This window comes from Thunnus thynnus, chromosome 1 (assembly GCF_963924715.1).
Source record: "Thunnus thynnus chromosome 1, fThuThy2.1, whole genome shotgun sequence".
In the NCBI taxonomy this organism is placed as follows: domain Eukaryota; kingdom Metazoa; phylum Chordata; class Actinopteri; order Scombriformes; family Scombridae; genus Thunnus; species Thunnus thynnus.
The window spans coordinates 45,771-60,520 of NC_089517.1; the positions used below are offsets into that span (position 1 = coordinate 45,771).

General features: G+C 36.7%; 1 protein-coding gene across 5 annotated transcripts in view; it reads left to right on the plus strand.

The window, feature by feature from the left end:
- Positions 1-3,443: 3,443 nt before the first annotated feature.
- The window catches only part of vps13c (vacuolar protein sorting 13 homolog C), a 106,573-nt gene continuing 95,266 nt past the window's right edge, over positions 3,444-14,750 (plus strand). For 4 of the 5 annotated variants that reach the window (XM_067577652.1, XM_067598011.1, XM_067605165.1 and 1 more), the window contains exons 1-5: positions 3,445-3,654; positions 5,078-5,121; positions 8,215-8,257; positions 9,083-9,178; positions 11,503-11,604. In XM_067577652.1, the coding sequence (XP_067433753.1) occupies positions 3,555-3,654; positions 5,078-5,121; positions 8,215-8,257; positions 9,083-9,178; positions 11,503-11,604 (385 nt within the window). In that variant the 5' untranslated portion in view covers positions 3,445-3,554. Of the gene's footprint in view, positions 3,655-5,077; positions 5,122-8,214; positions 8,258-9,082; positions 9,179-11,502; positions 11,605-14,750 lie in introns of all 5 variants that reach the window. The other variant, XR_010931699.1, reaches the window with a different exon arrangement.

Genomic DNA, 14,750 nt, shown 5'->3' on the forward strand with positions numbered 1-14,750 from the left:
TAATGAAAAAAGGCCTCTTTAATATGTATAATAAATAAACAAAGTAAAGCCTGAAGGTGTTAGGCTACCGTGAGCCAAGCACAACCTCTTGCATAAATAGCACTAAGATCAACCCAATGCAGGTAACTTGGTTGAAAGGTTTATTTTTTTAGTATTCTTTCAAATGTACCCTCAAATCAGAAAGGCAAAAGACAGGAAAGAAGACTCACAAGGGCATGAACAGATCAGCGTTTCCTCTCTACAGATGAGGTCTGCAGCACGTTGAGGACAGATCAGCGACCACGGTGTGCAGTTTCTCTCCTCTCTTAAACCCCAGAAAAACGACGTTGTCACACCCTGATTGGCCAGGAGAGGAATGCACCCAGCTGCTCTCAATTACTAATTTGGGAGCCAGTCCCCACATTCTGCACAACAGGTGTTCTGAATATCCCTCCAATCAAGCCAGAGGGATTTTGACACGCAACTACACGAATTCAGAACAAGGAAATGACAGCAACTCCCACGAATGGGTGACTGCTACAGCTCATTTAGCTCTGTACAGTAGCACAGTGTGTTTTGTTTGCATTTGGCCTGCTGACATTTGGGGCCTTCTCGAGCCTAATTGTGTTTTGGTTTTCTGTTTGCTGTTTTCCTCTTGTGTTCTGCATCATATCCGTCAGCTCTGCCCTGAGGGCTGTTCCATCAATGCAGCTAAAGGAAGCTGCACTTACTTGAAAAAGTCTGGCTAACTCAGTTTAGCTGCATCTAGTCAACGCTAAGTCTAGCCAGACTGGAATAAGCTTGACGTGTGCGCGTGCACAGAGAACATAAACAGCCCAAAACAGTCGATTGTCAAAAAGCAGATACTATGTCGCAAAAAGAAGAGAAAACTAGAGCGGTGTTCTTCTCCACAGCAGAACAAACCTGCTGATGAAACTATATGAAGAATATAAAGGAGTTTTCACCAAAAAGGCCAAAACTACTACAATTAACAAGGTGAAGGAGATGAGTTGGCACAAAATTGATGACAAATTAAATGCACACCTGTAAGCAGGTAGTGATGGTCTAAAGGTCAGAGGAGTGAACTTAATACTAGAAGGTTGATGGTTCAATCCCTGCATCCGGCTTGATGAGTCTGGGTGGTGAAAGTGAAGAGCAGCGCTTGTCCTTGTTCATGGTTTTATCTTTATTTGTTAATAAATGAGCGTTCAGATCAGTGACTGTGGTTATATTATCACTCGGCTACATAATATCAGATGTATGTTTATAATTATGGTGTCGACTTAAGAGAACCAACTTACCAACGTTATCATCAAGTCTTTGGCACATTTTCTCAAAATGTCCATTTACCAATGTCAATGAAAGTTAAAAATTAAGTTGCAGTTGGAGATGAAGAAACTGGAGACGGATATAAATAAGTGGAAACCGCTTATAGTGATCACGTCTGTCCGGGTCAAATATCACTATAATATCATCACCTTTTCTTTGTCTTTATTTCTCATGCAGAATACCATCTAACTGACATGTGTATATTTATTAGCCTACATGAATATAAAGATACTGAATTTTATTGACTGTTTCTAAATACAGCACAGCTGTTTCAAACGCATTGTGCACATTTTTGAAGCAGCAGATTCTGACTTTTTCCAGCGACAAGTTCCTTCTTTTCCCCGGCGGCAGAACAGGCGAAGACAGCGGTGTTCGTCATCGAGAGAAAATGACTTCCTGTCTCTGTCATGATGTCAGTGTTCACGCAGCAGCAGCCGTTTATCATAAAGTACAAAAATAGATTCACGTAGTTTAAAATGTTTTTCCATATTTTATGTATGAAGAGACCCAAAATGAACACTGTAGGCAGAATACTTGATTTCTCAGGACTTAAATACAAACTCAACTAATCAGACAACAAGGAACAGATGGAAAGACACTGAGACCAGAGGGTTGTTCCATCACGCTGGCTAACAGGATAGTCTGGCTTATTTCAATAAACTTTGCTAATTTAAGTGAGAGTTCGTTCCATCACTGCGGTTTATATGAGTCCCAGTTCAGTAACCACGATAACAACAGAACCAGCTGCTCTGTGGCAGGTTAACGGTCAAACTTCATTCAGCTGCATGTCAAAGAACGTTCGACCGACGGAAACAGACTCTCAAAAAACAGTTCATCAAGTGTCTTTTCGTACTTGCATCACTAAACATAAAATAGAAGAACTGTGAGGGACTTTTACAAAAATACTTCAGTAAATCCCCATTTTATTTGTGGTCACTTCTGTGTTGGACTGAACCCTTTTATTTAAAAGATCAGCGTTTATAACTTGAGGAATAAAAGTGTGCCAGCGTTATTTTAAGTTATTTATTTATTCATTCACTCATTTTGTTCAAGCTGTGAAGACAAAAAGACAATTAAATAAAGTCCAAACCACGAAGCTCTACTATGTTTAAATGTCCACAGTGTTAACTTATCTTAACTAATCACAGTTACAGTGATCAGCTGTTTATATGGATCAAAAAGCTCTGAGACAGAATCATTCATATACAACATTTATGCTGTTTAAATAAGTCGCCTATAGAAATCAAGTAGTCCACCTACAGTGATCATTTTGGATCTCTTCATACATGACAACATGTGGAAAAACATCTTAAACTACGTAAATCTATTTTTGTACTTTACTCCCATGATAAACCTCTCAGGTTTTCACTTCAGTCTTATTGGATCATTTGTTTAGTTTCCTATCTCTGTATCCTGTTCCTGTGTTAGTTAATAAATTTATTCTTCGGTTCCTTGTGCCTGCCGAGTCTCTGCATTTGGGTCCACCTGCTCCGCATTTTATGACACCTAATCAATACTTAATCACCAATAAAGTAAAGGAAATTTCTTTTAGTCATAACATAAATTCTATTCAGCTAAAAAAAGATTTAAGAGGGACATTGATGTAAATTGTGGTTTCTGTTATGAATGTCCAGAAACTGTTGTGCAAAAGCTGCTAAACCTACCAAAATATTTTTACATCATTAAAATCTACGAAATGTGTTTTCATTACTTAAAATATTAATGAAAGTTTGGTCTCCTGGAAAATAATTCACACAAAAACACTTACATGCACATGATAAATCATGTACATGATAAATCTTATTCTTATAATGGCCAAATTCCATATCCATAACTGTAAATTCACTGGTAAGAAATCGTGCTTTACTGGCTTTAACAAAGAGTTCAATCAATACACATTTAATCCAACTCTCTAAAACAAAAGCAATTAAAACTGCACAGTTTTGCTTTACGGTTTTTTTTTTCTATACATCTTTTTGTGTTTACTTTGTTTGCTTTTATTATGTGTACAAAATCGTACGTTATGTACATGTAAGTTATATTTTGTTAAATTAAAAAAACGCACCCCTGATTAACACCCAAAGGCAGCGCTGATCGATCCCAGATCAACCGATTAAACACCCACAGGCAGAGCTGATCGATCCCAGACTGCTCGATCTTTAATCACTGTCATCCTCCGCTGACACGGAAGTCAGGTGAACGCTGACGGTGACCCTGCAGCAGGGTCTCTCCCGGAGCTTTCAGTCATGGTGTTCGAGTCTCTGGTCAGCGACCTGCTGAACAGGTTCATCGGAGACTATGTGGAGAATCTGGACAAGTCTCAGCTGAAGATCGGGATCTGGGGAGGTGAGCTCCGCGGCTAACACCCGGAGAGGCCAGACTCCGTTCACAAATATCGCGCTTTAAAACGCGCTGCGTTTTATACAAATGTAAACAGATCGTGAAACACATCGGAACATCGAATCTGATCATCAGGGTTTAGTCTTTGAATCGGCATTAATCCGACCCACAAATCCGCTTTTGTTCCGATGGAATTTCAACTTAAATCAAAGATTCGTCATAACTCCGCCCAAAATACAGACACTCGATAGCGGAAGGACCGGTTTGTTGTGGTCATGAAATATGAGGTTTTGTTAAGTTAAAACGTTGCTGTCGGATTATACTTATGCCGAACTGTAGAAAACTTCATATCGATGAAGGAAACTACGCAGTCATGCGATTATATATTTAACTGCAACCGGAAAACACGCTCCCGTTAAATTAACAGATGCTCGAACGAGGTTTGCTTGAAGGATATTTGGCCACAAAATGTCAGTAAACGGGCCAGAGAGTAAACAAACAAACCTGCCCGGTCACACAGACTCTGACGGCCGACTGCACCTGTCCAGGTGTGTCTGTCTCATTCACACACTGAAGAGTTCAGTCTGCTCTGATGCGCCAACTGTAACGTGACAGTTAATTCAGTTAACTGCTGCTTATCAGCTGCACACACACACACACACACACATACACACACAGACACATACATACACACACACACACACATACACACACACACACACACATACACACACAGACACACACACACACATACACACACAGACACACACATACACACACAGACACACACACACACACACACACACACACACACACACACACACACACACACAGCTGTTATGTTTATAAAGAAAAACAGATGCAGAATATCAAACTGTTCAGTCAGAGCTTCAAAAAGAACTGCAACATGACAGATATTTGATAAATAATATTATATCTGTAATGACACTGACGGACAGAAAGCAGAGAGGAGGAGGAGGAGGAGGAAGAGGAGGAGGAGGAGGAGGAGGAGGAGGAGGAATATCATTACAGAGAGAATTTCACTTCCTGCAGATGTCTGATTATCTGACTTTAGTTTGGAAATATCTTGTAGCATGAATCAAATAAACAAATAAATCAATATGTCATTGATATCTAATAAAACAGAACATCTCGTTTAAGAGGGAATTCTGATCAGTAATCAATAACATGTTGTATATATGATCTTTACATGAACCTGTCTGTCAGGATGATGACATCACTATTTCCTCATACCTGACACACCTGACAGGCAGCAGGGCAGAGTGTCTGAAAATGTCCTGATCAGTAATCAATCACTGTCTGAAAACATATTCATCCACCCTCCTGATTATATATCTGATCAACGATCAATACTGGAGACTGTTTCTTCTTTTGTCTGTTAATTCTGTTTCTTCTTCTGCGTCTGCAGGAAACGTCGTCCTCGAGAACCTGAAGGTGAAGGAGAATGCGCTGGTAAGTCCCGCCTCTTCGCCATGATGTCATCATGTAGTTTTTACCTGAAAAAACCTGTTTCACCTAAAATGCTTCATCATATTTAATAAATTAAAATCTTTTCTGTACCTGCAGCTGTCAGTACTTCAGTAAAAAGTACCACAACTGCAGTAAAGTACAAGTACAGACAGAAGTACACTACTCACTTCAGTTATAGAGCATAACAGAGCCATAACAGAGCCATAACAGAGCCATAACAGTATAATAACAGTATAATATCAGTATATTAACAGTATAATAACAGAGCCATAACAGAGCCATAACAGTATAACAGTATAATATCAGTATATTAACAGTATAATAACAGAGCCATAACAGAGCCATAACAGTATATTAACTGTATAATAACTATATAATAAACAGTGTAATAACAGTATAATAACAGTATAATAACAGTATAATACCAGTATATTAACTGTATAATAACAGTATAATAACAGTATAATAACAGTATAATAACTGTATAATATCAGAATATTAACTGTATAATAACAGTATAATAACAGTATAATAACAGTATAATATCAGTATAATAACTGTATAATATCAGTATAATAACAGAGCCATAACAGAGCCATAACAGAGCCATAACAGAGCCATAACAGTATAATAACTGTATAATAACAGTATAATATCAGTATATTAACAGTATAATAACAGAGCCATAACAGAGCCATAACAGTATATTAACTGTATAATAACTATATAATAAACAGTGTAATAACAGTATAATAGCAGTATAATATCAGTATAATATCAGTATATTAACTGTATAATAACAGTATAATAACAGTATAATATCAGTATATTAACTGTATAATAACAGTATAATAACAGTATAAAATCAGTATAATAACTGTATAATATCAGAATATTAACTGTATAATAACAGTATAATAACAGTATAATATCAGTATAATAACTGTATAATATCAGTATATTAACTGTATAATAACAGTATAATAACAGTATAATAACAGTATAATAACAGTATAATACCAGTATATTAACTGTATAATAACAGTATAATAACAGTATAATACCAGTATATTAACAGTATAATAACAGTATAATACCAGTATATTAACAGTATAATAACAGTATAATAACAGTATAATAACAGTATAATACCAGTATATTAACTGTATAATAACAGTATAATAACAGTATAATATCAGTATATTAACTGTATAATAACAGTATAATAACAGTATAATACCAGTATATTAACTGTATAATAACAGTATAATAACAGTATAATAACAGTATAATACCAGTATATTAACAGTATAATAACAGTATAATAAACAGTATAATAAACAGTATAATATCAGTATATTAACTGTATATTAACTATATAATAACAGTATAATAACAGTATAATAAACAGTATAATAAACAGTATAATATCAGTATATTAACTGTATATTAACTGTATAATATCAGTATAATATCAGTATAATATCAGTATAATATCAGTATAATAACAGTATAATAACAGTATAATAAATAGTATAATAACTGTATATTAACTGTATAATAACAGTATAATATCAGTATAATATCAGTATAATAACAGTATAATAAACAGTATAATAAACAGTATAATATCAGTATATTAACTGTATATTAACTGTATATTAACTGTATAATAACAGTATAATATCAGTATAATATCAGTATAATAACTGTATAATAACAGTATAATAAACAGTATAATAACTGTATAATATCAGTATATTAACTGTATAATAACAGTATAATATCAGTATAATAACTGTATAATAACTGTATAATAACAGTATATTAACTGTATATTAACAGTATAATAACAGTATAATAAACAGTATAATAACAGTATAATATCAGTATAATAACTGTATAATAACAGTATAATAACAGTATAATAAACAGTATAATAACAGTATAATATCAGTATAATAACTGTATAATAACAGTATATTAACTGTATAATAACAGTATATTAACAGTATAATAATAGTATAATAACTGTATAATATCAGTATAATATCAGTATAATATCAGTATAATAACTGTATAATAACAGTATATTAACTGTATAATAAACAGTATAATAACAGTATAATAAACAGTATAATAAACTGTATAATAAACTGTATAATATCAGTATATTAACTGTATATTAACTGTATAATAACAGTATAATAACAGTATAATAAACAGTATAATAAACAGTATAATATCAGTATATTAACTGTATATTAACTGTATAATAACAGTATAATAACAGTATAATATCAGTATAATATCAGTATAATAACAGTATAATAACTGTATAATATCAGTATATTAACTGTATATTAACTGTATAATAACAGTATAATAACAGTATAATATCAGTATAATATCAGTATAATAACAGTATAATAAACAGTATAATATCAGTATATTAACTGTATAATAACAGTATAATAACAGTATAATAAACAGTATAATAACAGTATAATAAACAGTATAATATCAGTATAATAACAGTATAATAAACAGTATAATAACAGTATAATAAACAGTATAATAACTATATAATAACTATATAATAAACAGTATAATAAACAGTATAGTAACAGTATAATAAACAGTATAGTAACAGTATAATAAACAGTATAGTAACAGTATAATAAACAGTATAATAACAGTATAATAAACAGTATAATAACTATATAATAAACAGTATAATAACAGTATAATAAACAATATAATAACTATATAATAAACAGTATAATAAACAGTATAATAACAGTATAGTAACGGTATAATAAACGGTATAATAACAGTATAATAAACAATATAATAACTATATAATAAACAGTATAATAAACAGTATAATAACAGTATAATAAACAATATAATAACTATATAATAAACAGTATAATAAACAGTATAATAACAGTATAATAAACAGTATAGTAACAGTAAAATAAACAGTATAATAACAGTAATATAACAGTATAATAACAGAATAATAAACAGTATAATAACCGTATAATAACAGTTTATGTGTTTGTGTTTCAGAGTGAATTTGATGTTCCGTTCAAAGTGAAGGCCGGGCAGATCGGTGAGTTCTGACTTTCTGATGTTTAAGCTGTAAAAAACTGAAATCTTCTGATGATGATGATGATGATGATGATGGTCAGTCAGGTGATAACACAAACAGTTGATGAACACAAATAGACGGACAGAAGAGAGAAACTGTTGATGGAGGTTAAATCTCATATTTCTCAGAAGTATTTTTGAGCTTGTTGACTTATTTCAGTCATCAAACACCAAAATGTTACTAACTGCTGTATCAGTTATAAAGCAAAGGATCAGTGCTCATGTGCTGATGACAGAATTCAGTCAGTGTGTTATTTATATTAGTTATTATTCAGTGATGTCATCAGGGGTGTTGATCCAGGTAGAAACAGGTGGTGCAGGTACAGAGCATGATGGGAAACGGGGTGTCGACTTTTCGCTGACCTAAATAGAAACAATGCTGCAGGTGTGTTTGGGTGTGTCACATGTCTTTGTGCTGTTTTTATTTGGTTGAAGTGTGTTGTATGTTAGCATCATGGACAGATTGTCTGACTGTGTTGGAATCGAACAGCTGTGACTTCAGTCTTCAGCAGGTGTTAAAGAGTTAAACTTCCACAGGTGCTGAATATCGTCTTTGTCCTGCTGCAGACAGAAACATCTGCAAACTACAGAGAGACGAGCTGCAGCAGCTCATCCACTCACTTTGGACAAAACTTAAATTAACATTTTTAATTGGTTTATTCATCTTCTGCTGCTTATCCAGGTTGCATTCATTATATATCTATTAATTATAGTTGCATCTAAACTAAACCAGCATGAACCTTATTAGTGAACACAACAAACTGTCTGCTGTGTTTTTGTGTTTCAGGGAAGCTGACGTTGAAGATTCCCTGGAAGAACCTGTACAACGACGCTGTGGTCGCCACGCTGGACGGTCTATACCTGCTGGTCGTTCCTGGAGCCAGTAAGTGGCGCTTTACTGACTGTCCTGTCAGGTTCAAGTAGTTTTAGAAGAAGATTACAGAATGTAATGAAGGACCTCCATCTGATGACACAGTGTCTCAGTCTCCAGATCAGCCAATCACGTTTCAGACGGCTCGTCACTCAGGTGCTCTTAAAGAGGTCATGTTCCAAATTAAGCCACATCTCTGCTTTTTAATCTCTAAATCTTACGAAGAAGTGATTCGAAAGCTCTGAAAAGTGGGCGTGGTGAGCCCTCTGATGGTGGGCGAAGCCAAGAGAGCACAACCAGGTCCAGGTCCAGGTGTTCTTCTCTCCAGCTCCTACTAGAGGATCCTGAGATCCCTCCAGCATGTCCAGGGTCTGCCCCGTGGTCTTCCAGGTGCCCTTTAATACTTCCACAGGAAGGCGTCCCGGATGAAGATCAGCTGAGTGCTTTCAGCATGAAGGATCACTGGTTCTCCTCCTCTTTGCTGTTCACCGGAGACAAAACGTATGTGGACTGGATGGAGCAGCAACAACTGATTCAGGACCAGGACAGAATCCACATCAGTCCATCTCCCTCCAGCAGCCAGACCAGCAGTGAACCCCCTGATGCTGGAGCTCCATTTCTGTTTTAAATTGAAAACACATGTCAAACAACCAGCCCAGAAGAGTCCAGGGCCTCCCTCCTGCTGAGTCACCTGACAGTCTGTCTGTTTTCAGCTTCCTTTGCAGCCGCCGTCTACCGGCAGGTTCTTTGGTTGCTGCCACCTCTGCAGTGACCCACTCAGATCCACATCCCCAGCATTCTTCAGGAGCTCAAGACCTCATGGTCAGGGGGACACCTTCAGGTCTTGTTTGGATTTACCAGGTCTGTCCGACAGCCCCCCCGACATTTGTTCTGATAAAAGCAATTTATCCTTAAAAGTTCTTAAAGCTTCAGAACGATGCAGGTGATGAAAACTGCGTTTGCAGTGAAGATTGTCCAGAGCACCTGTTGAATTGAGCCAGTTGATTGACTGGTCTGGTCTGTAGGGGGGTCTTGTACATATTGACTGATATGTGTTAATATGATGGAGAAGTGTGTGTTCTCAGTTGATGTGTGTGTGTTCCAGCTGGATCTCAGCTGAAAACATGTCCATATAACGGTAAGCCTCCGAAGTTCAGAGGTGGAGGTTCAGGTTCAGGTCTGATCCGGTTTCTGTGCTCCTGTCAGGGCTGCATGACGTTCACAACTGAAATATACTTCCTGTTTTCATCTGATGAAACAAGTACAGGTGTCCTTCACAATAAAAGCCCTCCTGGCTGTTACATTCCTGCAGCTGGAAAGCTTTTACTGTGAAGAAACGCTGTAGAGGGAGAAGTGTTGTGATGTCTGATATCACCAGAGTTTTACAGCGAAGACACGTCATGCAGCCCTGTGTCTGTCGCCTCCTCTTCGGTCTCTTTCATGTAGACTAAGTTTGTATCTAATCTGGGATTCTCCTCTGAAATCACAAGTTTACTGGTTTCCACTTGCTGATCCGGGAGGTTCTGGGAGGATTTTATGGTTGTTGGTATTTTCATTTTTAGAAACTATAAAGCTAACGTCCCAAACTGTAACAGGGTGGATGGTGACTAACAAGCTTTCATTACCCATAATACATAGCAATATGGACATATGGCTGTTGTGAAGGAATAATAATAAATAATAATAATAATAATAATAATAATAATAATAATAATAATTAGTACCTGCAGAGATACTTTTGGACAAACTTTACTTTTTCGCTTCTTGACAATTGTCTTTTCTTCAGTTAATGTTTCTCTCATCTCTAACGTGCAGCTTTAGGAAGAGCACTATGTTTTTTCTACAAGTGTTTACTGTCCCTGCAACTCAGCAGGTAGATGTACAGGTGTTTACTGTTCCTGCAGCTCAGGTAGATGTACAGGTGTTTACTGTTCCTGCAGCTCAGCAGGTAGATGTACAGGTGTTTACTGTTCCTGCAGCTCAGGTAGATGTACAGGTGTTTACTGTTCCTGCAGCTCAGCAGGTAGATGTACAGGTGTTTACTGTTCCTGCAGCTCAGGTAGATGTACAGGTGTTTACTGTTCCTGCAGCTCAGCAGGTAGATGTACAGGTGTTTACTGTTCCTGCAGCTCAGGTAGATGTACAGGTGTTTACTGTTCCTGCAGCTCAGGTAGATGTACAGGTGTTTACTGTCCCTGCAACTCAGCAGGTAGATGTACAGGTGTTTACTGTTCCTGCAGCTCAGGTAGATGTACAGGTGTTTACTGTTCCTGCAGCTCAGGTAGATCAGCAGCAAGCAGAGTGAAGTTTGACTCTTTTCCTTTTGTTTGTTGCAGCGATAAAGTATGATGCAGTAAAGGAGGAGCGTTACCAGCAGGAGGCGAAGCAGAGAGAACTGCAACGCATCGAGGAAGCGCTTCAGATGGCGGCACGCAGAGGTGAGACAGTCTTATCTCTGACCTCTGACCCTGGAACACCTGACGTCAGTGTCTTCTGCTCATGATTTCTTCCTCCTGAATCTTCATGTGTGTCTGCAGACTTTATCTTTGCTTCTGACATCAAAGTGATGACATCACAGTGATGTCATCACGTTTATCTCCTCCCTGCTCAGTTCCAACCCTTATCCTCCTCCAACCTCAGCAGGTTACAGATCATAGAACAGATCTGTTGTTCTTCAGTAACCTGCTGACAGTAACATCACGTCATGTACAGAACATTCATGTCTACGTTTGGGTTCTTGAGGGCTGTTGTGGTTTAATTGTTTACTGAGAGTTCAGTTGTGAAATCCTCTCTTCTGATTGGCTGCTGCAGATATATGAATGTATTGGTGTGTCGGTTGTACAGACAGACAGGTGGATGCATGGATGAGTAAATGAATGTATTAACACTGTCTGCACTGTTCATGCTGCGTTTGCTGTCAGCGTCTCAGACTGGAGATCTGCTGTTCAGTCTTGAGAGTGTTGTTTACAAGGAGCCTCACAACGGTAACACACACACACACACACTCAATACACACTTCTGTTTTCTCTGATCATAAATTAAAATCTGAAACACCAGACACTGTAAAACATAATGCTCATACCAGGCGTCTTCAGTGGCTCTTTGCCGGCATGCTACTGAGAAGGAAACATGAGGATTTCATGGAGATTTCAGAAAGTCAGATGCATTTAATGGAGCAGAGGCTTGTGGTGTCTGTTTGTTGCTGATAAAAAGTTCAAACCGGAATATTTAGTTTGTAGATTAGAACATAGAAATGCTGCTACAGTTAGGTGACCTTAACTCTGTAGCAGGAGCTAAGGGGTTGGGGGTTATGATTAGATGGCCCCAACACTTCGGTTACAAGATCTACATCCTGTCCAGACGTTGCAGAGTTGGAGCAGTGATGGAGACGTGTTTACATCAGGATACAGTCTGGATTCATGTATAGAGCCCAAATGATTTATATGAATCTGCAAACTTCAACTCATGTGATCCAAATTAAAAGGATTGAAGTGAATTATTTATTATTTTTTGCATTAAACTTTCCATTTTTACAGGATTCACCAGCATTCGGAGAGCATTTCTTAGATTTCACCTATTTGTCTTTAAACTACTAACTAGCTGTGTGGCGTCGTGTTCAGTTTTAATGATTATAATTCAGATGGTTTAAACCGTCTCTAACATATATTTCTCTGATAACATATACTTCTATCCCACCATAGTCTGAGCTGTCAGTGTGCAGGGTTATCAGGCCTGACAGGGCGGAGTATTATGGTGTTCGGCCATACATAGATTACGTTGCTTGCCCACTGCCCCCACCATCATTTTGGTTTTTTTTATAGAAATAAAACCGATTGAATTCATTCCTGTGTATCAGCGCCGTGTCCATCAAATAAAAAAACTCTAATATGTAGAATACAAAGCGTGTCATCAATACTTAGTTGGATGACTGACGGTACAGTTATAAACTAAGCAGCAGGATAGTTTGCTAACAAGTTCAACATATCAACTTAAAGCTTATGATATGACGGAGTTGCGTGCAGGTGTAACAGTAACCTGTCTCTGCTCTGTGATTGGTTCTCCTCCTCAACATGAAATGTATTAGATGTTGCTGCTTTCTGCTGTCTGTCTGTGTTTTCGGGCTTTTCTGTCACTAACTGCGTCTCTTTCTTTAACGCTGCCAAAGTCCCAAAAGGACGTAAAAAACAAAAAAAGCACAAAAAAGGTTTGAAGAAGCTGAAACGACATGAGAACAAAGCAGGTGAGTTTAATATATTTCAGTGTGGATCAAAGTGTAACCCGCTGACCAGAGAAAAGTTTTTCATTAAGACATTTAAAAACAAAAAGATTTAGACTGAGCATGAAGCAGATGTTGTCCTTGTGTTATTCACTAACAACGAGTATCTTAATATGTTCTGGTTGAGTATTCTCCAGCAGAAGGACCAGTGTTTAGGATTTAGTGGCATCTAGCAGTGAGGTTGCAGATTACAACCAACTGAATACCCCCCCCCCCCCCCTCCCCGTACTGTAGAACCCGCTCCCTCTGTAGATATAAAGGGCTCATTGTAAGGTAACGAAAACACAACGATTCTTATTTTCATTGGTTTATATTCGGATTAAAACATCCTTAAGAATATTATATTATAGGGGTGTAACAGCAGGAAAAAAGGAAGAAAATAATACTTTGGTCCTTTGAAAAATGTAAACGTCCACCAATGGCTCATTGGCTGAAAATATTACGTAAAGTTTAGTTGTGCTGCAGTGGAAACTATTACTGAAACAGTTTAGTCAAGTCAATTTTATTTATAAAGCACCAAATCACAACATAAGTTATTTCAGGGCACTTCATACATAGAGCAGCTCTAGACCATACTCTTTCTTTCCATTTATGATTTTTATTATTTCCTTCACAGATATTCAACAGGGCAGTCCAAGTCATTTAGCCATGGGTATTCTCAAAAGAAAAAATATATATATAAAATAACAAACCCGCCGATAAATAATAAAAACTAAGAAGCACAGCAACAACAGGTACGAATAAACAGCAGATACAGATAGAATGAAAACTGCAGAAGCTACATTAAAGTTAAAAGTTAAGGTTATGGCCAAAAAAACAATAAAATGATATGATATACACAGATGTACACATACACAGTATATGTATACTGTACATACATACAGTTGTTTGCAAACGTTTGGCCACCCCTTGATAAATAACATATTTTGATGAAATTTTAATTGAAAAGATGTAAACACAGCCGCTGTGGGATAAGGGGAAAAACACAAACATTAATGCATAGGTACTTTTTATGACATAAATGAAAAACATCACCGTGGCGTGTGCTATAGTTTGGTCACCATAAGAGTTCAGATTCTTCTTACAAGGTCTCAGGTCATAATCAGCTTGTTAGGCCTGATGCATCAATCAATCAATCAATCAATTTTTATTTATATAGCGCCATATCACAACAGAAGTCATCTCAAGGCACTTTTCACATAGAGCAGGTCAAGACCGTACTCTTTAATTTACAGAGACCCAACAATTCCCCCATGAGCAGCACTTGGCGACAGCGGTAAGGAAAAACTCCCCTTTAACGGGTAGAAA